Source organism: Rana temporaria, chromosome 2 (assembly GCF_905171775.1).
Source record: "Rana temporaria chromosome 2, aRanTem1.1, whole genome shotgun sequence".
Classification (NCBI taxonomy): Eukaryota; Metazoa; Chordata; class Amphibia; order Anura; family Ranidae; genus Rana; species Rana temporaria.
Genome location: NC_053490.1, coordinates 187174232 through 187201775, shown reverse-complemented (window position 1 = coordinate 187201775; position 27544 = coordinate 187174232). Strand labels below are relative to the sequence as shown.

Here is a 27544-nt window from a genome sequence, read left to right as displayed (position 1 = left end):
GCATGCTCAGAATCAAGTCGATGCATGCTTGGAAGCATTGAACTTTGTTTTATTCAGCACGTCGTGTGTTTGACGTCACCGCGTTCTGACCCAATTGGTTTTTGGAATGATGGTGTGTAAGCACATCAGACCATCAGGCCACTTCAGCGGTGAACCGATGGAAATGGCCCGTCGGACCATTCTCATCGGTTTGGAACGACCGTGTGTACGCGGCCTCACTGTCTCATTTTGAATGATAATTACTCAATCATGCAATACTGTACCCCGATAGAGCTTTCTTTTGGTGGTAATTTCCCCCTTTTTTTTGCTACATAAGAAAAAAACAAACAAAATGTTTCTTATGCTGCGTACACACGGGTTCTAAAAAATGAAGTTTTTAAGGGTCTAGAAAAACTAAGTTTTTTTCAACCCGATCATTAAAACAGCCTTGTCTACACTTTGTGAAAAAAAAATGCTCTAGCAAAGCGCGGTGAAGTACAACACGTACGACGGCACTATAAAGGGGAAGTTCCATTCAGATGGCGCCACCCTTTGGGCTGCTTTAGCTGATTTTGTGTTGGTAAAAGACGATTCACGCTTTTCTGTCTCTTACGGCATGATAATTGTGCTTACTCCATTACGAACGGTAGTTTTACCAGAACGAGCGCTCCTGTCTCATAACTTGCTTCTGAGCATGCAGGGTTTTTTCACGTCGTTAAAGCACACACATAACCATTTTTTACTACCTTAAAAACGACAACGTTAAAAACGTAGTGAAAAAATAGAGCATGTTCGAAATTTTTAATGCCCATTTTTTAGTTTGAGAAAAATGCTCTGAAGCCCCCACACGATCGTTTTTAATGAACCCGAAAAACGGTCGTGTGTACATGGCATTACTTTCTGGTATACAATTTTGCAAATAAATAAAATGTATATATACATTTAGGCCTTATTGCAGTCTGCTACATTTCTTTGGCAAAAATAACCCAAACCAGAGGCTCCCAAATTAAAACTAGTTTTAACCGGTTATTTTGAGGTAAGGAATGTGACCATATTAGATACGGCCAGAAAGATCACAGTATGCAGAAGAGAAGTTGCCAGCCATTTATAGTAAAAGAATATATATATATATATATATATATATATATATATATATATATATATATATACACACATACACAGAAATGATTACCTTTAAACTATCATAGTTAATAACATAACTAATATCAAGTTTTTTTTGTAAATTACTAAATATTATAGACCCATACTACACCGAGTATGGCAATACTACATGTGTGAGACTTGTTCCTTGTCTGAATTAATTATGTACAAAACAAGCCTAGTCTACTAGTACATGGCTGTCCCAGGAATGCCATGTTCAGTGGCCAATAGCCATGATGACTATGTAAGCAATCATTTCAGACAGATCTCAGCTGCATTCATTCAGCCATTGACAACTACTGTAATATATGTGATTGGCCACAGCTATCATGTGGTATAGAGCCGCTGTGATTGTCCCTGTACCATGTGACCACTGTGACCAATCACAGTAGTTCTCAATGACATCATGAATACCATCCATTATTTACTATTGGGCATGTGATTGCTGTGATTGGTCACATGGTACCAGGGCAGAGCACAGCTGTCAGGTACACCAATCCATGATCTGCTGTGCTCAATGTACACAGTGATCACAGATTGTGCCGCTGCATGCCTGGGGGGGGGGGGGGGGTGCTAGAGGCGCAGATACAGATAGGATGGTAAACGTTGGCAGCTTCCAGGGGAATGTAAATAGCTAAAAAAGGTCACTATTAATAAACATATTTATTTTCTGATAATTGTAGGTGGCTAATACCTACAGTGTTATGGTATTCAATATATGTGTAGCTCTATCCCTGTGATGGCCGCTTACTGAATCTGTACCCCACTGGTTGCCCCGACCTTGCAAGTCCTCTGACACCCTGGGTTCAGACTTTTTGGTGGTGACCAAGACAATTAGAGACACACGTACAATTCATGTGAAACAGTTGGACTGGGCAAGTGCCCGCTTACTGATCCTAGCGACTGGTGGTATTGAAGAACAGAGGGCTCCATAGCAAGCTGTCACAGGGTCTTGGCTCAAGGGATGGTGCTCGACCTCACCGCAGCTAAATCTGGCATGAATGTGAGGAGGGGCGGCCTCCGTGCTGCTGCTGGACGACCAGAATTAGCTGCCAATGGATGCTTCTGTACAGAATGCGCAATGACTCTCTCTAGCACAGGCCGTGACTCGGCCACAGCAGAGTCTGACACTGATTCACTTGCTTGCAGATCCAAGCTGGGGTCCTAATGCCGCGTACACACCATCACTTTATGTGATGAAAAAAAACGACGTTTTTAAAAACGTCACTTTAAATGACCGTGTGTGGGGGAAAACGTCGTTTTATGTCTTCTGAAAAACGACAAAAAAAAATTGAAGCATGCTTCAATTTTATGTGTCGTTTTTCAAAACGTCATTTTTTACTTCACAGAAATTGACCGTGTGTAGCAAAAAACGTTGTTTAAAACGACATTTTTACACCCGCGCATGCCCAGAAGCTAGTTATGAAGCAAGCTTCAATGGAAAAATGTGGTGAACGTAACCTCGCTTTGCTAGAACATTTTGAGAAAAACGATGGTGTGTAGGCAACTTCGTCTTTGAAAATTGAAGTTTCAAAAACGTAATTTTTTACTTCACAGAAACGTCGTTTTTTTTTCATCACATAAAGTGATGGTGTGTATGCGGCATTAGAGAGCGATCCCAGCCTAGTACAGGCTGTATACAGTATATCCTCTCCCAGCATTCTATTCTCCTGCTCCATATGACTGATACTTGTAGTCCATTGCAGTCTGGCCTGAGTGTGAAACCTGAGTCCTGGGACTACAACACCCAAGATGCTTTGCTTTACTCCCTGGTGTTAATCACTCTGCTGTCAGGATGTGATGACATAGAATCTTAGCTGAGCACTAAAAAGAAACCGTCTTACTGCAGCAGTGCTGCATAGTGTCCCCTGATCCTGCAGGCTATATTAGCCAGCTCCTAGCTACATTTGATTTCCTTTTTTTAAGTTCATATGATTTTCTTTAAAGTTCTTCCACATTTAAATGCAGTCCAATCTGTCCAGAAAAAGTGACAGAGGTTAAGAAAATTGCAAAGGATGCTTACAGCCAATCAGGGGATTTAGGGGGAGGGCTGGGATGGGGTTCCATGTCTGAATAGACACATGGAGATGTGATTTGGCTCCAGTGCCCCCATAGGAAGCTGCTGACTGTGGGGGCACTTGATTGGAGAAAGGGGCCAGGATCAGCAAAGAGGGACCCGAAAAGAAGATGATCCGGGCTGCTTAAAGTTTTTTTTTGTTGTTTTCTAAATAGGTTCCTTTAAGCTAGTGCATTGTTGGTTCACTTACATTTTCCTTCAATTTCCCTTCTAAAAATGTTTTCTTTGTCTGAATTTCTCACTTCCTGTTCCTCCTCAGTAAGCTGTTCTGGCTGACTAACCCCCCAGCCAGAACAGCTCGGGCGATGGTGGAAAGCTTACTGAGGAGAAACAGGAAGTGAGAAATTCAGACAAAGAAAAAAAACATTTAGAAGGGAAATCGAAGGAAAGGGTAAGTGAACCAACAATGCACTAGCTTTAAGGAACCTATTTAGAAAATAAAAAACAAACCTTTTCAACCCCTTTAAGCAGGTAAGTACAACATACTTGTTATTTTTTTATTATTATTTAAACCAGAAAAATAAAATAAGTGTTATAGTATGTACCAACCTATGTAAATCCTCGTACACACGATCAGTCCATCCGATGAAAATGATCTGAAGGGCAGTTGTCCTAGGTTAACCGATAAAGCTGACTGATGGTCCTTCGTGCGTACACACCATCAGTTAAAAAAAACGATCGGGTCAGAACGCGGTGACGTAAAACACAACGACATGCTGAAAAAAACTAAGTTCAATGCTTCCAAGCATGCGTCGACTTGATTCTGAGCATGCGTGGGTTTTTAACCGATGCTTTTGCATACTAACGATCGGTTTTGACCTATCGGTTACCAATCCATAGGTTACATTTTAAAGCAATTTCTCATTTTTTTAACCTAAGGTTAAATAACCTATAGGCCTACACACAATCGGTTTGGACTGATGAAAACGGTCCAATAGACCGTTTTCATAGGTTTAACCTATCGTGTGTACGAGGCTTTATTGTCATTTCTCTAGATCAGTGGTCTCAAAGTACCGGCCCGCGGGCCATTTGCGGCCCGCGAACCAGTTATAAATGGCCCCCAGGCAGGGCAGAAGTGGGGGAGCAAAAAAAAATAAAAAAAATATTTTTTTTTTTTTTTTTGTGAGCTGGCGCTATTTGGTGGTGAGCCGTTGGTATTACAAGTTATTACCACCAGATGTGAGCTGGCGCCATCTGGTGGTGGCCGTTGGTATTACAAGTTAAGCATTACAAGTTAAACAGCAATTCTAATGTAATTTTACACTATTTTCACTGCCATCTTCTTCCCTCTAATTAGAACCCCCAAACATTATATATATTTTTTATCCTAACACCTTAGAGAATAAAATGGCGATCGTTGCAATACTTTCTGTTACGCCGTATTTGCGCAGCGGTCTTACAAGCGTACTTTTTTTGGAAAAAATTACACTTTTTTTAATTAAAAAATAAGACAACAGTAAAGTTATCCCCATTTTTCTAAATATTATGAAAGATAATGTTACGCCGAGTAAATTCATACCCAACATGTCACGCTTCAAAATTTCGCCCGCTTGTGGAATGCCGACAAACTTTTTTACCCTTTAAAATCTTCATAGGCGACGTTTAAAAAAATCTACAGGTTGCATGTTTTAAGTTACAGAGGAGGTCTAGTGCTAGAATTATTGCTCTCGCTCTACCAATCGCGGCGATACCTCACATGTGTGGTTTGAACACCGTTTACATATGCGGGCGCTGCTCGCGTATGTGTTCGCTTCTGCGCGCAAGCTCATCGGGACGGGGTGCGTTTTCTGGCTCCTAACTTTTTTAGCTGGCTCCTAGATTACAAGCAAATTTGTCAAACCCTGCCTTACACCAGTGCAGGTGGTAATAATGCGCTCGCTGACACCAGTGCTGGGGGTTAATAATGTGTTCGCTGACACCAGTACTGTTGTTTTTGAAGTTTGAAAGTTTGCATGCGGCCCCCATGGGATATGAAAACTTGTCTTATGGCCCTCAGGTAATTTGAGTTTGAGACCCCTGCTCTAGATAAAGCATGTGAAATAAAATAAAATAAACAAACACATACTGAGTATTATCATTACACAAAGAGATTACTTATAGTGTGGTTTGTTCTGCTTTTTTGAAAAGCACCAGGTTCAGCACAGCTAATTCTGGAGAGCTCAGAAATCATTGGGTGGACTTTTCCTTCATTCCTTCTGTCTAGGAAAGCCCCACCTTATTTAAAAGAGTTTGGGCACCTTAAAATCCTGTTTGTGAATGACTGAATGAATTCATGATGATAAATAAAGTGGTGGATGCATTTCCATACACATCATTCAGGTGAACTCAGATTTCAGGCAACCCTTTTCATTTACAGCTTAATCTATATCAATTTTATTAGCTATGGTCACTATCAGTCACCAGCTCTCTGCTCTGCCCTGCAGTGCTGGGCTGTGAAGGGGGCAGCTTGCGCTCTCAGTGGCCTGCTGAGAGGTTGAGCCAGGTGCCGACCCAGGCATATCCTGGACCAGCTCTGTGATGTCAGCTGACTGCAGGCTTTACCCTGCTATCTGCTGAAAACAGGTCACAGGAGTGCAGAAAGAACTGCACTCCGGTGATCCACAGAAGTACAGCCAAACAAGCTTTGCTGTACTTCTCCTTTATGGCAGAATCCACAGAGCCTAGGCATCATCGCTGCCATGCTGCAGCTTGTTCTTCATCCACACTGTTGCTGAACAGCCAGGCAGAGATAAGGAGTGGAAGGATGAAAAAATAAGCCCACTCTTCAGAAGGGGGACAGATGTGCTGGGGGAGAGAGGTGATTTGGGGTATATAGGCTGTGAAGGGGAAAGGACCAAGGACAGAGTTAGCGGAATTGGTTAGTAGCCTTTGGTCACCCTTCTGTGTTTTGAACTTCACTTAGGCCCCATTCACACCTAACCATTTTGTAGCTCGAAGCTCCAAAACGCTCAGAAAAAAATCGATTATTCTCAATGATGGTGGTTCACATCTCCATTCCATAACACCTGAAGCCCAAAGGTTTTGCAGCTACTTTTTTTAACTTGATTCGGGTAGATTGGTGCATTTTTTAAGAAACAAAAAGCAGAAACACACTTATAGCAACAAAGATGATCAATTGCTCTATTGGCTAATACAAAAATCCCAAAGCTCCAAAATGCTTCGAAAAGGCTGTATAAACATGTGCATACAAACGTGTGACATAACACCCCAAAAAATGTGCAAAAACACAACGTTCAGGTATAAATGCAACATTACACTTGTTTGTGACTGCTTGGACAGAACTTTATTTAAAGGACTTCCTCGCACTCTCACTGTTGATTGTTTGCAATACCACCTTTACCCTTATGGATTAGAAATACAGTGGACCTCAGATTACGAGCATAATCCGTTCTAGGAGAATGCTTGTAATCCAAAGTACTCGCATATCAAAGCGAGTTTCACCATTGAAGTCAATAGAAATGGAAATAATTTGTTTCCGCATTGACTTCAATGGCATGCAATACCGCATGAGGCCAGAGGTGGGGGGGCGCCATAGAGCCTCGGAAACGTCAGGAAAGGCCCGAGGACACCTCAGCTGACCTCGGCAAACCTTGGAAAGACTCCATTCCCGAGGTTTGCAGAGGTCAGCCGAGCTGTCCTCGGGCCTTTCCGTGCATTTCTGAACGGCACCAACCAGGTGCGATCTGCGCCGTTTGGCTCCACTCGGCTCCGGCACCCCCCCCCCACCTTCTTGAAGTGCATTTGTGAGGTCAGGCACTGATTTTGGCCGAAAAGGCCTGGCTCGCAGTGTCCGCTCTAATTTATTCCAAAGGTGTTCTATTGGGTTGAGGTCAGGACTTTGTGCAGGCCAGTCAATTTCCTCTACCCCAAACTCACTCATCCATGTCTTTATGGACCTTGCTTTGTGCGCTGGTCCAAATCATTTGCTGGAGGGGGGATTATGGTGTGGGGGTTGTTTTTCAGGGGTTGGACTTGGCCCTTTAGTTTCAGTGATGGGAACTCTTAAGGCGTCAACATACCAACATACCAAGACATGTTGGACAATTTTATGTTCCCAAATTTGTGGGAATAGTTTGGAGATGGCCCCTTTCTGTTCCAACATGATTGTGCACCAGTGCAAAAACAAGGTTCATAAACACATGAATGAGTGAGTTTAGGGTAAAGGAACTTGACTGGCCTGCAAAGAGTCTTGACCTCAACCCAAAACAATACCTTTGGGATGAACTAGAGCAAAGACTGTGTGGCCAGGCCTTCTTGCCCAGCATCATTGCCTGACCTCACAAATGTGCTTCTGGAAGAATGGTCAAACATTCCCATAGACACACTCCTAAACCTTGTGGACAGCCTTCCAAAAAGAGCTCAAGCTGTTATAGCTGCAAAGGGTGGGCCAACTCATAATAAAACACTATGGATCAGTGGCGGCCCGTCCATAGGGGGTGCCCGGGCGCCGCCCCCCCCCCCCACCCCCAGGCAGCAAAAAAAAAAACATGTCCCTTTAAGAAACTTATTTTTTTAAAAAAAAGTTCTTATGTGCACTGTGTCCCGGCGCCGGGCACAGTAAGTATCGATAGCGCCACGTTTGTGCAATCACAAGATTGCAGACGAGGCGCTACATTGGAGGCTAAAATATGCCTTTGTGGCGCAGACCGTACCGCCACTGTATTCCGTGTGATGGCTTGTATTACGGCCGGGCGGGTGCAGTGAGTGCACTCAGTGTATAGAACCATTTCCCCGCTGGGCGGTGCTGTCTTTCACAGACCAAGCACAGGAAGTGACCTCAGACCTGCAGCTTAATAGAACGCGCCTGAGAGGATCAGCTGCAAACATGTAGACTTCCCATCCCATGCCTTGCCTATCATTAATTTTTTTTTTATATCTATATTTCTTGCTTAAAAGCAGCCCCCCCAGTTATTAGATGTAATGTGTTTCCCCCAGTTTATTAACATTTCTGTTAATAGAAAAAGGTCGAAGCCATGAGGCATCTTTATATATTTTTTTTATATGTATAGTGCTTGGTGAACAGCTTCCCTCCCCCCCCCCTGGTTATTAGATGAAATGTGTCCCCCCCCCCCCCTCCAGTACATTTTCTGGTAAAAGTTTGTTTTATTGTACAGTGCTGCTGAAATTGCTTCCGTCAGTAAAATGTGTATAGTGTGTTCTGTGGTTGTATTGAGAACTGAACCCCCGCTTATTGTAATTGTTGTAATGTGTAACCCCCCCCCCCCCCGCTTATTGAATAAAAGTTTTTTCTGTATATCGCGATTGAAATTCCCCCCCCCCCATTATGTTGAATATCACTTCCATAACTTGCACCCCCCCCCCCCCCACGCTTATTCAAAATAGTTTTTTAATGAATATCGCTGCCCGAAGTTGCGGCCGGCACCCCCCCCCCGCGCTTATTTAAAATAGTTTTTATTGAATATGGTGGCAAAATCGTTTTTATTAAATATGGTGGCAAAATCGTTTTTATTAAATATGATGGCAAAATCGTTTTTATTAAATATGGTGGCAAAATCGTTTTTATTAAATATGGTGGCAAAATCGTTTTTATTAAATATGGTGGCAAAATCGTTTTTATTGAATATGGTGCCAAAATCGTTTTTATTGAATATGGTGCCAAAATCGTTTTTATTGAATATGGTGCCAAAATCGTTTTTATTGAATATCGCCCCCCCCCCCCCATTATTGAATTTTTTTTAAATTTACATTGTGGCTGAAATGGCAGCACACACAACACCATGACATTTTTTCAACTGTATACTGTGGCTGAAATGGTGTCCGTCAGAACCCCCCCCCCCATGCAGACGGCAACCCTGTCCCCCCCCCCCCATAAAAAATGTTTTTAATGTAAATGGCGACCATCAGTTAGGCTCTGTTCCACTTGGGATTGGAAAGTTGCATGACAAGTCCTACCCGATGATTTCCAATGAGAACCGTTCATATCTGTGCAAAGTCAAATCACAGCGACTTCAAAGTAGTCCCTGCACTACTTTTGTCTTTTGTCCCACTTTGATGTGACTTGAGGTCCTTAGACCTCCAGAATACCTAGGCATTGCCTCAAGTCGCTGCAAAATGGATGCAAAAAAATGATGGCAGAATCTTGCTAACGCAGCATGAAAGTTGCACGATTCTGCTGCAATTTTGATGCGACTTGAAGCAATGCCTGTGTATTCTGGGGGTCTATGGACCTCAAGTCAAAGCATCAAAGCGGGACCAAAGTAGTGCATGGACTACTTTGAAGTCGCACAGATATGAACGGTTCTCATTGGAAACATGGGGTACGACTTGTCATGCAATGTTGAAGTCCCAAGTCGTAGGACAAGTTGCACAAGTGGAAATGGTACCTAAATGAAAAGCGGGTTTTTGCGCATGTGAACTGCATTCTGATGAGTAAACTTCAAAGAGCCATCAGATTTGTCCATAGTCTTTACAGCACATGCACAGGAATAATGATCAGATTTTATTACCGCAGGCGAAGTACCAATGGTAGTAAAATCCAATCGTTAAGGCTTCTTTCACACTTGTGCGACTTGAAGGTCACATGATTTTGCCATGATTTTTGCTGCGACTTGAAGCAATGTCTGTGTAATCTTGAGGTCTCTGCCTCAAGTCGCATTAAAGTTGGACGAAATTAGTACAGGGATTACTTTGAAGTCTCACAGATACCAATTGAACTCGTTGGAAATCATGGGGAATGACTTTTCATGCGACTTTGCAGTCCCAAGTCGCAGGACAAGTCGCACGAATGTGAAAGGGCCTCAGGTTGTCTGTAGCACCTTTTCACTGCTGCTACCTGATCATTGATTTAGTCAGGGCCGTCTTTAGCGCAGGGCAAACAGGGAACTTTCCCTGGGCCCAATCTTTGTAGGGGGCCCCACGCTACCCCTGAACTAGGGTCCCGGTGACAGCTTTGCAGAGTGCAGTAGTGCACAGAGGACACAGGAGGCTGTATTCCTGATCTAGCTAGCAGTGAGGGGGCAGTTTGTTTGTGCCGATCTGTAAGGCTGTACTATATACTATGATCTGTGATGCTGGGGCTGTATACTCTGTGGCTGTATACTCTGTCCTGTGATGCTGGGGCTATATACTCTGTCCTGTGATGCTGAGCTGTATACTGCTGAAACTATGAGTGGAAGCAAGTGGAATACAGGGGATGGAGTAGATGGACTATATAAGGGGTACGATACGATAAGTGGGAGGGGCCAAACATAAATGGGCGGGGTCTTGCGCCCCCCCATCCTAAAACTTCACCAGCCGCCACTGCTATGGATTAAGACTGGGATGCCATTAAAGTTCATGCGCATGTAAAAGCACCTAGGTGTCCCAATACTTTGACAATATAGTGCATGTTACAGTCTCATTCTCCACTTGCCTAGTGTGTTTAAGTAGAAGGCCTCTCACAGGTGGCAAAGAAAACAAACTGCCATCCTATTCCTTTTATTGTGTTATTGTATTGTACATATTTCTTTTTTCATAAAGCCCAAATATCACTATCAGCGTGCTGGTGTTGAGTATTGTTGGGTCCAATTACAGGGAGAGCAGTCACTAGAAATGGAAGACGAGCCCATCCTATGCCAGCACACTTCGATAGTGCATGCTACACTTGCTAGAGGTTTCCTTTTCAATAATCACACAATGGTATTTTATAATCTATGTTGTCAAATCCTCATGTTGGTTCATTTAAGCAGAAAAAATAATGAAAATGTGTATTAACACTTCATAGTTCTAAGCACACAAAACATCTGATAACAAGTCTGTACAATGTAAGGGACAAATAGTAGGGTGACCACGTGTCCGGGATTACCCGGGACAGTCCCGCATTTTGCTGGTCTGTCCCGGGCACCTTCAGTACAGTGTCCTGGAATGAAACTGACACAGCCACCCCCCGGGCCAATCTGATGCCCCCAAAAAAGGCTGCCACATCACCGCTTAACTCCCTGATAGTACTTGTCCTGGCCGAGAATGCCTGGAGAAGCACAATCCCCGCCCCCTGCTTGTGATAGGAGAAATCATAAATCCCACCTCTTGTGTCCAATCACTGTGCTGTGATTCGTTACAGCACAAGCTGATTTTTTCACGGTCAAAAAATTCTATTTATTGAGAAAAGAGCAAATAAAGTACAATAAGAAAAAAACATAATGACAAATGGCAGTTGGTACACTTCATAAACCAAGATTAAGCAAATAAAAAAAAAAACAAGGAAAAAAAGAAAAAAAAGAGCATAAGGGACAAGGGGCGAAGAGAAAGGCCACCATTCGGAGTTACCGTATTTATCGGTGTATACCGCGCACTTTTTTTGCCCTGAAAATCAGGGCAAAATCGTGGGTGCGTGGTATATGCCGATACCCGCTTTCCCGCGCCGAGTTTGAATACTGCGCCGACATATACCGAGCGCAGTACACTCGGGTATAGTCGGCCAGTCTCGGCTCCTTCCGCGCTCACTACATAGCCTGTCTCAGTGTATTAAAATACCTTCCCTAGTTTGTTCCACATTGTGTGCTAACGTAGCAGCAGCTACGGTCACCGCCAGTGTATCTGGGTCTCTGGTCGTCGTCCTGTATTCCCAGCAATGCCAATTCCGGAGACTGAGGCAGAGATAACCCTAGGCGTTTATTAATGGCTTCAAATACCGCATCCCAAAATTGTGCCACTTTAGGACAACTCCAAAACATATGATAGTACGTCCCCGTGTCTAATCGACATCGAGCACACAGGGGGTCCCTCTGTGGAAACAGTCTGTGCAGCCGCTACGGAGTGTAGTTCATCCTATGTAGAAACTTAGTTTGTATCCGCTTATCTCTAGAAGATATAACCAGCCCCAGACTATCCTCAAAACAATCATTCCAATCCTCTCTCTCCAGCTCTGGGATATCGACTTTCCATGCCCCCCAGAGCCTGTCCAGCCCGGGAGAGTCCAGGCTTAGCAGCGACAAGTATAGGGAAGAAAGGGGCTTGGACAAGGAGTCCTGAGCTAATATCTCCTCTATGGGGTCCATAGACAGAGCAATGGACTCCGGAAACTGGGCCCTAGCCGCATGACGCAGTTGGCAATAACGGAAATACATAAATCCGGGCAAGTTAAATTTAGTCGAAAGATTGTCATAGGTCAACAGTGTCCCAGCCGGCATAATATCCCGAAGAGTTCTAACCCCATATTTCGCCCAGATCTGCGGATCCGGAATCACAAGCTGATTTTTGGGAGCGGAGGCTGTCCCTGAATGGCAGTTTGGAAATGTGGTCACCCTAACCCATAGCATACTTGCCAACTGTCCCGTTTTTAAAGGGACAGTCCCGTTATTTGGGACCTAGTCCCAGCTAATTTAGCCTGCCGGGACTTGTCCCGGCTATTGGGGAAGGCAGGTGCGGCTTCTGGGTCTCAGCAGGGACCTGAGCCTGCGGTGTGTGCTTGGGATGCAAAGCTCCTTTCTGTCTCCCCCTCCCCCTCCCCTCCCCTCCCTCCAGTCTCGTGCTGCCTGTGCGGGGTTCTTGTTATCTGTGACTCAGCCTCCCCCTCCAATCAGCAGTGCGGTGTGCTGTGAGACCTGGGAGGCGGAGCTCACTGTAGCTCCTGTCGGCTGGCCAGAGGAAGGGAGGAGGTGAGTAAGCTGAACTTTTCTGTGGGAAGTTTCCTAGGGTGGATAGTAGTAGTACAAACTTTCAAGGAGATTTTTTCTTAGGAGAAGGATCAAAGGAGATAGTGAGGGGGAGGGGGCTGAGGTCTGCAGCCCAAACACATTTTGGCAGATCACTTCTAAGCATGAACACTCTGTGCAAACATCATCCAATCCAATTGCTCAGACTAGATAATGTGGGGTCATTTATAGCCATTCATGTAACCTGTGTGTGTATGTGGTGAGTTCACACCTCTGATTGTACAGACTCAGAACCTGTATACATGTACAATCAGAAGTATGAACTCACCACATATATATACAGGTTACATGAATGGCTATAAATGACCCCACATTATCTAGTCTGAGCAATTGGATTGGATACAGAGTGCTATAAACTGGATTACATAGATCTGTACTTACATCTAGTACTGTTGTATGATTCATTGTTTTTAGTGGATGAGTTTTTTTTTTTTTTATATATATACATCGCTATCTGACCACTTCTCAGTCCCCCTCTCCTGTACATACTCCCCCCAGCTTGCATCACCCCCAGATCACGTCATACAGACATCACTCCAAGCTGCTTCCTACCCCCCCCCCCCCCAGCTGAGGGACATCATTCCATGGTCACTTTCCTTCCCTTATCTTCCCAACATCACTTCCTGATTACCCCATAGACACCACAAGAAATCCCTCTCCATACTGCCACCGCCATACCCTCCAAACTCCTCTCCCGTACTAACTGTGCCCATCATACCCTCTGCACTCCTCCTCTCCTGTACATACTGCCCCAGCATACCCTCTGCACTCCTCCTCCTCTCCTGTACATACTGCCCCAGCATACCCTCTGCACTCCTCCTCCTCTCCTGTACATACTGCCCCAGCATACCCTCTGCACTCCTCCTCCTCTGTACATACTGCCCCAGCATACCCTCTGCACTCCTCCTCCTCTCCTGTACATACTGCCCCCATCATACCCTCTGCACTCCTCCTCCTCTCCTGTACATACTGCCCCAGCATACCCTCTGCACTCCTCCTCTCCTGTACATACTGCCCCCATCATACCCTCTGCACTCCTCCTCCTCTCCTGTACATACTGCCCCAGCATACCCTCTGCACTCCTCCTCCTCTCCTGTACATACTGCCCCCATCATACCCTCTGCACTCCTCCTCTCCTGTACATACTGCCCCAGCATACCCTCTGCACTCCTCCTCTCCTGTACATACTGCCCCCATCATACCCTCTGCACTCCTCCTCCTCTCCTGTACATACTGCCCCATCATACCCTCTGCACTTCTCTTCTCCTGTACACACTGCCCCCATCATACCCGCTGCACTCCTCCTCTCCTGTACATACTGCCCCCATCATACTCTCTGCACTCCTCCTATCCTGTACATACTGCCCCCATCATACCCTCTGCACTCCTCCTCTCCTGTACATACTGCCCCCATCATACCCTCTGCACTCCTCCTCCTCTCCTGTACATACTGCCCCCATCATACCCTCTGCACTCCTCCTCTCCTGTACATACTGCGGAGTGGGTGGAGCTTCAGGGAAGTGAGTGTGGTAATTAATTAATAGCTGTGCTGCAAAGTGTCCCTGGAATTTTTTTTCAAATGTTGGCAACTATGCCATAGCCTGTAGTTAAATACCGCCAACACATTGAATTAATGCTTATCCTGCTTTATTTATAATAAAGAAATACTGTTATTGCATTGTTCTATTTAACAGCGGCTATAAAACTTTAAAAACTGCAGTACATTACAAAAGCTCAGTTTCTGTTAAATACTGTATATTGTGTGGTTCAGCTCCTTCTTATCACTTCCACAGATATAAATGTTTAGCTATGTCACTTAATGCCTGCCCGTGTTATCTCTGTAAATTCTAAGGGACAGCAAAACATATAATCCTGTTTCACACAAGGAATTTTGTGCTTACAGGCAGAGTGTAAATAGAATCAGTGTCCTATAATGTGTTATAATATGTACTTTTACACATACCCAGGACAGTGGAAAGTTCCTTAATGCCTAGTTTACACCAAATTTATGCTTGGGGACTGATATAGAGCCAGCTCTCTAGAGTCTCTAAATGCTAACAGTGTATGCTGGGACTTTGTCAGTGCAGAAATGGGGACCGCTTGGCTTTGTTTATAAAACCTAATCAGTGACATGGCTTTGTTTAATAACCGGGGTCCCTCTGCGGCTGTCTTGGGTCCTCTCCGCATCAGCTAACCCCCCTGGGAAGTGCTTTCCCAAGGGTATACCTTGGGGGCGAGCTCCTGAGTCCTGCATTCGGCATCCATAGCTGCCAATTACAGGACTCAGCCCCGTCTAGGTTAAAAAAATGACGTTGTTGCGACGTCATTTAGCGCAATGCAAGTGGTTGTATAGTCATTTTGTTAACTTTTACCTACAGGTAAGCCTATAATAAGCCTATAATAAGGCTTACCTGTAGGTAAAAAAAAATCTCCTAAACCTTTACGGTTTAGGAGATATTCCCCTCACAATGAGCAGCAGCGCATGCGCATCAGAGATTCTCGGATTGTCAGCTACCTCGGCGTGGACCAGGTGATTTACCGACCGCTCGTTCTAAGGTAAGTATTTCATAATGAGCTAGTATGCAGTGCATACTAGCTCACTATGCCTTTTGCCTTACAGGGTTCTAAAAAAAAAAAAAAAAAGTTCAGCGGGTATATAACTGCTTTAAATTGATCTGGTTAAGGTAAGGCAAAATGTAGAATAAAGCCCTCCACTAAAATAAGCTACATTGTAAGTTTATAAGATGGAAAAGCCATATATTTTTATTGTCTTTATTTTTTCTCTTCGTTCTTTATATACTATACATGTACAGTGGAACCTCAGATTGCGAGTAACGCGGTTAACGAGCATTTCGTAATACATGTTTTTTTTTTTCAAAAATGTGTCAGTGTTGTCTCACAAAACGAGCAGGATTCAAGCCTCTGCGGTGTGCAGTACCGCATTTGGGCAGATGTGCGGGGGCGCCAGTGACACTCGGAGCTGTTCGGAAATACTCGGAAACACTCAGAAATACTCCATTCAATAGTGTTTCCGAGTCTTTCCGATGGTCTCCGAGTGCATCCTAACAGTCTCTGAGTATTTCCGAGTATCTCCGGGTCTCTCCTGCGCCCCCCCACCTCTGGCCACACGCGGTATTGCATGCAATAGAAGTCAATGCGGAACAAATTATCTTAATTTCCATTGACTCCTATGGGGAAACTCGCTTTGATATGCAAGTGCTTTGAATCACAAGCATTCTCCTGGAACGGATTACGCTCGTAATAAAAGGTTCCACTGTATATATTATCTATGCAATTAGTGAAGAAGAAAAGACGCAATGAGGTAGAGTTCCTGAAAGAAGTTATTCACATTCAGCCAGACGTTCTGTAATGTTGAAGATGATATGCCACTTATTCAAAAAGTGCTTTCCGTATTGGCTGAAAAATGAGGGCCAGGCGACCTGCCAACTTTTTTTTATACTGTATCCTGGAAACAACAGCAGTGAAATCTTCCCGTTACCATTTTGGCATTTTCCATCCCTTTTTGAGTTTTGTGCGTTTTGCTCATATTAGCATATTCCCATTTATCCTTATGTATTCCCAATAATAAAAAACAATTACAAAGCAACATCAAGAGTGGCTGCAACAGGCTCTCTTTGTTACCCTACTCTCTCTTATATCAGCAATTTCCTTGTTAGCACATTAGCGCTAAAGTACAATTGACGGGCTATTTGTGCTGCTTTTTCCTCCCCAGTCTGAGCTCTGCTGTTCAGGTGATTTTAAGGGGCTGATATTAACTCAAATTCCGGTACTTTCAGATAAAAAAAATACATTTAATGGCGTACTATAGTGAGCCACGTGTCTTTCATACCTTCCTAGAGTTCAGTTATATAACTATACAACTATTGTGATTGATTCTACAACAGTAATACTCTATCCTGCCTATGGCATCAAATATGCTTGGACATTCAGGGCATGTTTCATGCCATTTACTGTAAAAATAATTAGTTTTGCTTTATTTTTTCTTAAGGAACGTGTGTATGTGGCGAATGCACCTGCCATGATGTGGATCCAACAGGTGACTGGGGAGATATCCATGGTGACACCTGTGAGTGTGATGAAAGGAACTGCAAATCTGTGTATGACAGGTACTCTGATGACTTCTGCTCAGGTAAGGAATGTTCACTTTAAAGTACAATGGCAAAGTTTGAGCCAACAGCAAAATGTACAGTATGTGATAACATTGGAATATATGAAAGCGGATGTCCACACAAATAGTGAACCTCCGCTTTTCGGAACCCTCCCCCCCTCCAGTGTCACATTTGGCACCTTTCGGGGGGAAGGGGGTGCAGATACCTGTATAATACAGGTATTTGCACCCACTTCCGGGAATAGACTGCCGTGGGTGGGAGTCACGCCCCTTTGCGTGACCCTCGCTGTCTTCTGGGAAACACAATGGTCCCAGGAGACAGCGGGGACCAGTGAGGGCGCGCCGTTTGGATCGCGCATGCGTAGTAGGGAAACGGACAGTGAAGCCGCAACACTTCACTTCCTGATTCCCTCACCGAGGATGGCGGCGCGGCAGCCGAGAGACGAGAGGTTGCTCGGCCTCGGCTGCCGACATCGCGGGTGCGCTGGACAGGTAAGTCAGCAGTTGCAGTAATTTTAGCTGCTGGCTTTACAAAAAAAAAATTGGGGTGGACCTCCGCTTTAACCATGAATTTTACTTTACAGAATTGCGCTTTCAATAACAACAGCAAGCTTTTAAACTATTCATAGTTTAAAGAAATTAAATTAACAGGAATATTGCTTCCTGTAGAGTTAATTGAGCAACACTGCAGGTATCCATCTGGAGTCTAAAAGAAGTGATAAAAATGTACATCTAAAAAAAACTAACATTTTTGCACCCTGTGTATGTGCTGAAATTGTCAGTGCTTTTCATTCAAATTGTCAGTTCATCACTACCTTTTATAATACAGCAGTCATACAGTGCCTTGAAAAAGTATTCATACCCCTTGAAATTTTCCACATTTTGTCATGTTACAACCAAAAACCTGAATGTATTTTATTGGGATTTTATGTAATAGACCAACACAAAGTGACACATACTTGTGAAGTAGAAAGAAAATGATAAAGGGGTTTCATTTTTTTTTTACAAATAAATATTTGAAAAGTGTAGCCTGCATTTGTATTCAGCCCCCTTTACTCTGATACCCCCTAACTAAAATCTAGTGGAACCAATTGCCTTCAGAAGCCACCAAATTAGTAAATAGAGTCCAAATGTGTGTAATTTAATCTCAGTATACATACAGCTGTTCTGTGATGCCCTCAGAGGTTAGTGAACAAACAGCCTCATGAAGGCTAACAACCTTAAGCCTCGTACACACTTGCATACTAACGGCACACAATTGTCAGCCAACAAACACGAATGTAGTCACGTATTACGTGGAATTTCAGCTCTTGAGGGTCACCCTTTGGGCACCTTCTGCTAATGTCGTGTTTGGTGCACATCGATTCTGAGCATGCGTGTTTGTACTTTGGACTTTTGTACAGACGATACGAAAATCTGACAACAGGCTGTTGTCCGTCGAAAAATTACTATTTACTACCATCCAACATTTGTTGGCTGAAAGTTGGACAACAATTGTCTGAAAGAGCGTATTAACGGTTGGATTTTAAGCCAACAGTCTGTCATCAGACAATCCCCTACCAACAATCGGATTGTGTGTATGAGGCTTTAGTGAACAAACAGCATTATGAAGGCCAAGGAACACACCAGACAGGTCAGGGATGAAGTTGTGGAGAAGTTTAAAGCAGGGTTAGGTTATAAAAACATATCCCAAGCTTTGAACATCTCATGGAGCACTGTTCAATTCATTATCCGAAAATGGAAAGAGTATGGCACAACTGCAAACCTACCAAGACATGACCGTCCACCTAAACTGACAGGCTGGGCAAGAAGCACATTAATCAGAGGAGCAGCCAAGAGGCCCATGGTAACTCTGGAGGAGCTGCAGAGATCAACAGCTCAGGTGGGAGAATCTGTCCACAGGACAACTACTAGTATTGCACTCCACAAATCTGGCTTTTATGGAAGAGTGGCAAGAAAAAAAGCCATTGTTAAAAGAATGACATAACAAGCGGCAGCACAGTGGTGTAGTGGTTAGCACTTTCACCTAGCAGCAAAAATGTCACTTGTTCAAATCCCGACCACAACACCATCTGCCTGGAGTTTGCATGTTCTCCCTGTGTCTGCTTGGGTTTCCTCCAGGTACTCTGGTTTCCTTCCACACTCCAAAGACATGCTGGTAGGTTAATTGGATCCTGTCCAAATTGGCCCAGAATATATTTATACGACTGTGTATCCCAAGCGTGTCGAGATCCTACAGGGTAAATGACCGCACCAGCCAGGAAGACACTGGCTGCAAAAAGCGCCTAGAGGCGATTCAGTTTGCATGTGTAGCGCTATACAAGTCATTCATTCAAGTCCTGTTTGCAGTTTGCGAGAAGCCATGTGGAGGACACAGCAAACATGTGGAAGAAGGTGAAATGAGACCAAAATTTATCTTTTTAGCCTAAAAGAAAAACGCTGTGTGTGGTGGAAAACTAACACTGCGCATCACCCTGAACACACCATCCCTACCTTGAAACATGGTGATGGAAGCATTATGTTGTGGGGATGCTTTTCTTCAGCAGGGACAGGGAAGCTGGTCAGAGTTGATGGGAAGATGGATGGAGTCAAATACAGGGCAATCTTAGAAGAAAACCTGCAAAAGACTTGAGACTGGGGCAGAGGTTCACCTTCCAGCAGGACAACGACTCTAAACATACAGCCAGAGCTACAATGGAATGATTTTGATCAAAGCATGTGTGTTAGAATGGCCCAGTCCAAGTCCAGACCTAAATCCAATTGAGAATCTGTGGGAAGACTGGAAAATTGCTGTTCACAGGCGCTCTCCATCCAAGCCGACAGAGTTTGAGCTATTTTGCAAAGAAGAATGGACAAAAATGTCACTCTCTGGATATGCAAAGGTGTTAGAGACAAACCCAAAATGACTTGTAGCTCTAATTGCAGCGAAAGGTGGTTATACAAAATATTGACTCAGGGGGGCTGAATACAAATACACACCACACTTTTCACAAATTTATTTGTAAACATTTTTCAAAACAATTCATTTATTTTCCTTCCACTTCAGAATTATGTGCCACTCTATGTTGGTCTATCACATAAAATCCCAATAAAATACATGTACATTTTTGGTTGTAACATGACAAAATGTGGAATGAATACTGTTTCAAGGCACTGTATTTAGGACAGCGGTCATGAGACCCTTGCACTGTGATTAACAGCTTACAAGTTCCAAAAACAAAACAATGACTATATTGATATTTGTTTCAATGTAATTTGTACAATATCATATCATAGCATATATTCCACGGCAAGGCGGCTCGGCTGCACAAAGGATTGTACCTGTATGTTGGTCTGTGCTTGTGGTACTTAGAGCGCGAGTCTGGTGGACTTGATATCCACCGGCCACCCACGATCGCAGTAAAGAGAGGCAGAACGAGGATCTGCCTATGTAATCAAGGCGGAATCCCTGTTCTCATAGGGGAGGAGAGAGAGATCAGCTGTTCCTAGTGATCAGGAACAGCGATCTCTCTCTACTCCCAGTCAGTTTGTCCCCCTTGACAGTTAGAAACACCTCTATAGGGAACACTTAACCCCTTAATCACCCCCTAGTGTTAACCCTTGCCCTGCCACTGCCATTTATACAGTAATCAGTGCATTGGTGTCACTGGTCACCAAAAAGTGTCACTTAGGATCAGATTTGTCCGCCGCAATGTTGCAACCCCACTAAAAATCAATGACCCCCACCATTACTAGTAAAACAATAAAAAAAATATGAAAAGTCTCTAAATCTTACTCCTATTTTGAAGACGCCAAATCTTTTGCAATATACGCTTGTTGCGATTTTTTTTTACTAAAAATTCACATTGCCCTAAACGGATGAATACATTTCTTTTTCTATATATATTTTTTGGGATATGTATTATAGCAGTAAGAAAAAAATATTGTTCTTTTTTGTCAGTCTTTTTTTGTTTATAGCGTAAAAAAATAAAAACCACAGAGGTGATCAAATACCACCAAAATAAATCTCTATTTTTGGGGGAAAAAGAGCATCAATTTTGTTTGGGTACAGCGGCGTACGACCGCGCAATTTTTTAGTTAAAGCGACGCAGTGTTGTATCGCCAAAAATGGCCTGCAGTCAGGTAACAGGCTAGACTTCAGAAACATGTTGATAACCTTTAAATGTACAGCACCGTCTGCTAAATAGCAACAGTGCCTAAAATGTCACAGTTTTCTTGTAGTGGTGTCATTATACTGTATGTAACATAACAGCATGTTTTCTTTTGGTAATTTGGCCCATGCAGGGATCTACTATGTCATTTTTTAATTAGGTTGTCAGGCATATATTTTTAAGCTCTTTAAGATTTTTTATTTACAATTTTAGTTACAATGCTGTTTAACCTTAGTAGTGTGTAGAGGTTTCTATACTATTATTATATACTGAATATTTTATGTTCACTAAAGCCTTTTCTTATGTATACTTTTTTCACACATGCAAAAATTAATCAGCTGGCAGAGGGTTGGGATAAAAAAGACCATCATTGATGGAAATGAATGTCAAGGAATTGATAACAGGGCGGTAATTACTTTGTGTTATGCTGCTGACGTCACTGGACAGCAAGACCAAGACTTGAGCTGTCACATCACATCAGCAGAGCCATGGAAAGCAATTACAGGAGGCCATTATCAAAGGGCTATCTTTTATTGCACGTTTTAATCATTATTCAAAATCACTTCAGATGTAGTTTAAAAACTCGCAAGCAGGAAATACCCTAGAAAAAATGCTGTGAATACTTTGCACACATAACATGTCCATAGTAGGAGTTAGGTAATGTGTCATTAATATTGAGTAAATGCTTGATGCACATTATTAATTTATATTTCATTCGGCAGTCTGTAATGACAGACCCGTAGTCATTTTTTCTGAGGAAGCGAAATAAGGTGAAAGCTTTGACTGGCAACCTTTGGTGTTACTTTATGGAGATTATTTAGCGAGGCAAGATGTAGCAATTCATAGCAATCACTCATATTTTAGTTTACTATAGTCACATCTGTGAAAGATTATTTCTGATTGGATGCTCATAAATGTTGCACTTTGCAAATCATCAGTGTTCTTTGTGTTGCCTTAATGAATTGGGTCATAGATGCAGCTGCAACCTAGAAAATATTAATAAACTTACCGTTCCCAGTTTTTATGTCGGTTCTTCTGAGAAGCAAATGGAACCAAAGATTGTATAATACAGGTACACAATTTGAGGCATTTAGGTTCCATTAAGATAGGTAGTTGCAAAGCTGGATTACAATATGTCCTAATGAGACGTTGAGTAAGGCTTTGGACCTCTCTAATGCCTTACAGGGACAAGCAGTCTGTACATTTCATATAAATAAGGTATCTCTGTACATGACATATTAAGCAATGCCTCATGGAAAACAAATATTAAATACTGGCTTCATTGCAGTGTTTCATTAGAATAGCACTGATTGAATGTGAGTGGCTGGCAGGACCCCATAAATACTGTCAATCATGTCAGTCCTTGTAGAAAATGCTGGAATGTGTGATCCTAATCATTATTATACCAGCAGCATGCACCAGCCACCTTCATTAAATTAACTTCTCCTCCATCCTGGTTCCTCCATGACATCAGAGTCCCTCCTTCATGTGGAAGATCCCCCCACATTATGTCAGAGGTCCCCTACACGACCACCCATCACAATAAAGTCACCCCTATACATCAGAGGCTACCCATCACCACAGAGTCTCCCAATCAAAAAGTCAGTAGCCCCTCCTATCCATGAAAGCCCCTCATCACATCATAATACCCCCCTATCATATTAGAGTCTCCCCATTACATCAGAGTCCTTCATCACTACAGATTTCCCCATGGGAGTCCCCCCCTATTCATCGTTCATCCAAGGTTAATTGGGTCTCGTGCTTGAAGCACCCCTAGGGGACCCAAAGGGCTCCCCGGTTGAAAAACACTGTTACACACATATACATTGTGCATGCATTTGAGCATATACACACTCACACACAAATAATAAAATACATTCCATTTAAAAAATAAACAATTTCTTTATCCACTTGCCAACCGCCTAACTGGGAATTTGCTGCAGCTAGATCCCGGTATATCCTTTTTCCCTTGGGAGTATGGCTTTTATATAAGGATAACTTTTAGAAGCGGTGGGAAAGGTGTGCCCCCTCCCCCCCTCCCCTCTAGTCACATCCCGGTGGTTCCCAGGCTTACGTACCAATCGTGAGCCTGGGAACCATCCGGCATCGCCAGTATTTTCCCATAGAGATGAACGATGAACGATGAACGATGACAAGATGGCCATGCTCATCTCCAATGCCCTTGGAGGACCAGAGCAACGTCACTTCCGGTTCTCGTGCCACATTTTTTTTCTCTTAAAGCAAAAGATAAAAACAATTGATCTTTTTCTTTTAAGGGTAGATTTGGGGTCTTTTAGACCCCAGATCTCTCCATAAAGAGGACCTGCCATTCTGTATTGTTATCACAAGGGATTTTTTTTTTTTTTTTTGAAAAGCCTATGGCGTGTGAACACACCCAAAAAAACTCCACCCGGTGCAGAAAAAATGTGCACACACATAAAGAGTGTTCACAAAAACGTGCAGACGGGTGCAACGTCAAGTGGTCCTCCTGTGAAGAGGGACCCATAACCCTGATCCCCCGGGGCGTTAGGCTCCAGACGGGGACTGAGGTACTGTGGTCCGAGCAACCGAAGCCGACACGGACCCAACTTCCTCGGAGGGACTGCCGAAACAGAACCCTCCCAGTACTAGGTGGGGCTCCCCCGAAGGGAGACCCCATGAGAGCAGGCGAACTAAGCCAGAAGGCCATGTCCACCCACTCCCAAGACGTTCAGGGCTGGCCCGAGGACCCGCACCCTACTAATCACACAGTGAGACAAAACGTGCACAACAAAAAAAGACAAAAAAGTGACAAACACAGGCTTAAATAAAATAAAGTGGGGGAAGGGATAGTGGAGAGGAGAGTGAAAGAAGTGGCCATTGTGGTGAAACAATGACCAGGCCCTCCGGCCAGGAATAAAAAATTCCTCCGGTCCTAGCCAAAAGGCCCGGCCCAGGAGGCAGGTGCTAAAAAAAGCGTGTATCTGGTGCAGTGACCGTGGTATCCTTCAATCAATGTGTCCCTCACACACAGTGATCTTCAGATACCCCTGGACTGCCACTCCAGGGGCACATGCACCATAGGCTTTTCGTTCCATATCCGACCCCCCGACTGGCCAGTGCAGCCCTCCACCCCCGTCAGCTAGAGAGCCCTTCAAGGTTTTCTTGGGGAGAACTGCCGCTCCAGTTAGCAGCCTCCACCAATACTAGCCCCTCCAGACCCTCCGTCAACCCAGCGGATTTGCATGGCTCTGCCCTGTCCCACCACAGGGCATTACCAGCTCCTCCAACCGGATCGCCGACAGAGATAGCACTTACACCAGCCAGCCAGAAGGCCAGACTAGAACTCGGCAAAAAGACCAAGACCAAGCACAGCACCCATCCTCACCAGGAGCACCCTTCCAGATGGCTCAGACTCAACCATGGGCCGGCCCCCAGTATTCTGTCGGGCAGCACGGCGTAGTCCCTGCTGAAACCATCCTTCCAGGTGCAATGACGTCATTGGATTGCATCCACCCTCCCCATGTAGGAGGTGCTTCAGCGCTCCGCTGACAACTGATAAGGACAGATACCACACCCAGTCCCAGCCAAAAGGCCGAGAAGCGGCAGGGAAGACAACCACGATCAGCACGGCCTAGAGTGTGCAATAGCCGTGCCTCGCCCTGGGAGAACCGCCTTCATGATCATGGTGTCTCCCCTGCCAGGTAAGTATCACAAGGGATGTTTAAACTTTTATTGCTATCACAAAGAATGTAAAGGGACAGTTTAAAAATCATTAAAGCGCCACATCCCTGCATGCTCACACGCAATAGTGAGAGCATACGTATTTCATGCCCACATATGTAAACAGTGTTTGCATCACATGTGAGATATTGCCGTGAGTGAGAGTAATAATTCTGCTGCAAACATTTCATGTGCTGGCCTTGGAGCCTGTCCATGTTCCATAATAATGCACTGGCAAGGAAGAAAGGTCATACACTGATGATGTCACTGTGCTACATCACCAGCTGCTGCGCTGGTGACATCACCAGCTGCTGCTAAAGTAAATATCTCCTAAACAACGCACGTTTAGGAGATATTAATTGTACCTACAGGTAAGCCTTATTATAAGCTTATCTGTAGGTATGCATAAAGAAGTGGAGTTTACCACCTTTTTAAGTTGATTTGTTGTTCAACCAGTACATTTTCATACCTTCAGTTTAGGCACTTTACTATTTATTGGTGCTTAAAACACTACTATAAAATACATTAAAACTATGCATGAAGACCCTACTAACTACTCAGATAAATATATATATATATATATATATATATATATATATATATATATATATATATATATATATATATATATATATATATATATATATATATATATATATATATATATATATATATGTAGTAGTGTCTTCATGCACATTTTTAATCTATATAGGTCTAAATATGAGATTCTTTAAAATTAAAAATCGTATTTAATCTTTAGATGGAATAGAAGCACTTGAGCAGCCCGCATTCCTGATTTGTATGCACACACAGTACTTCTCTGTTGCAAGCTCTCTGTGTACTGCACACAGCTACAATGCCTTGTAGTTCATCCTAACCAGACAAGAACTGATAAATAAACTATAGGTATAAACTATTTTTGGTTACTGCCACTCTAGCTGCCTATGATTCATTAGACTTTGAATAGTTGCCATTGATCACAGAACAAAGACAGTGGAAGAACTCCTATCCAAACATAGTGCAAGCATTTAGCATATATATAGCAGTTACTGAACAGTAGAGAAACAAGGCAAAATGTTTAGGCTGGGAGATTTTTTTAAACAAGGTTCATGACAGTACAATAATAACAGATGCAAACAGCTTTATTTCTCAAGATAAACCAGGTTACAGGTAAATGCTTGTATTTCTTTTTGACTCTCCCATGTTGTCATTTCTGGCTTAAAAAGTTTATCAAAATCTATGCATGAACCTTTAAAGTTTGACAGTGAAGTTCTATTTTATGAATCAGCATGACATTACTTTATATATCAGTGTGACATTTCAAACATTTTTGTCTTTGTTTGCTTAGAGTAGGCATTGATTGAAGTTTGTGATTACCTGTACAGGTCATGGGCAATGTAACTGTGGGCGATGTGATTGCAAAGAAGGATGGACTGGAAGGAAATGTGAACACCCACGGTCCTGTGCTCTGTCGATAGATGAAAGCAAGAAAAAATGCCAGGGAAGCTCTTCTCAACCATGTTCTGGACGAGGTGAGTGGCTGTGACTTATGTTTACTAGATGGTATCTATATATAATATACACACGCATACACACGCACCTTAAAGCAGTATTATTAAATGTTATTTTTATTTCCAAATATTTTCCATTCATTGAGACACAATAAAGACCACTACAGTGAATAAAATTGAAGCTGACAAAATTGGTGACTGTTTATTATGTACGTTTAAGTCAGTCTTTCTCAACTGGGGTGCAATGGCACCATGGGGTGCCATCTGGGTTTGTCAGGGGTGCAGCAGCTTCCGGGTTAGAAAGTAGAAGCAGAGAAGCCCTAAACTGTGTGTCAGCATAGAGTGGGAACTCGATAAGGGCAACAGCAATGGGCAGAGCATTTACAGTATGTGCCAATCAAGTCTAGGGTTGGGGCAAGAGGGTGAGGGGAGGTTGCTTTCAGAGTCCTGACCTGCTTTGTCTCCTAACCTCCACTATTTAGTACTGTATAAACAAAAATGTCACCTGGCAGTGCAGGGGGCGAACGTTAACTTGAAAGACATCTGGGTCAGCCATTTACAGAAAATCTGTGGTTTTGAAAAGGCTAAATGTATGTTTGTGAGTGTATGTATGTGTGTGAGTGTATGTTTTGTATATGTGTGTATCTATCCGAATGTGTGTGTATATGCCAGTGGTTTTCAACCTTTTTTCAGCAAGGCAACCTTTAAAAATGTTGCACAATCTTCAGGCATCCCATTGTAAATTGTAAAAAAGGAAACCAATGGTTTTACATACTACAGTAACATCCACACACGTGGGATGCCCAACATTAGAGGTAATTCATTCTTCCCAAGCAAATACACCTTTGCACATTGGCATTGACTAGTATTCCAATGTTTCTCTTCTCCTTCAGTTTCTATCCTTCCCTCACTCAGCTAATGTGACCCCAGTGCTTACAGAGAGGGACAGGGGATGGGTATGTGTATATTTATATGTATGGGTGTGTATATATGTCTGTATGTAACGTTTACTCCTGACCCCTGCACTATGTACAGTCAGAAAATAGAAATGTGAAATAAAGGAAAAAACTGTGCTAAACCCACGTGTAAAAAATGAAAATGAATTAAAAAAGCTGCCAGCACTCCAACAAACTACGGGCTGGATTCACAAAGAGTTACGCCGGCGTATGAGTAGATACGCC

The 27544-nt window shown here is 43.3% G+C and overlaps 1 protein-coding gene and 1 non-coding gene across 2 annotated transcripts in view; one reads left to right on the top strand and one right to left on the bottom strand.

Moving 5' to 3' along the window:
* Positions 1–27544, top strand: part of LOC120928255 (integrin beta-like protein 1) — a 260592-nt gene that overhangs the window by 150035 nt on the left and 83013 nt on the right. The window contains exons 6-7 of the mRNA XM_040339360.1: positions 16880–17020; positions 26238–26384. Coding sequence (XP_040195294.1) covers positions 16880–17020; positions 26238–26384 — 288 coding nt within the window. The remainder of the gene's footprint in view (positions 1–16879; positions 17021–26237; positions 26385–27544) is intronic.
* LOC120929879 lies at positions 24683–24841 on the bottom strand. The gene has a single exon (XR_005747542.1). It is a non-coding gene; the product is annotated as a U1 spliceosomal RNA (small nuclear RNA).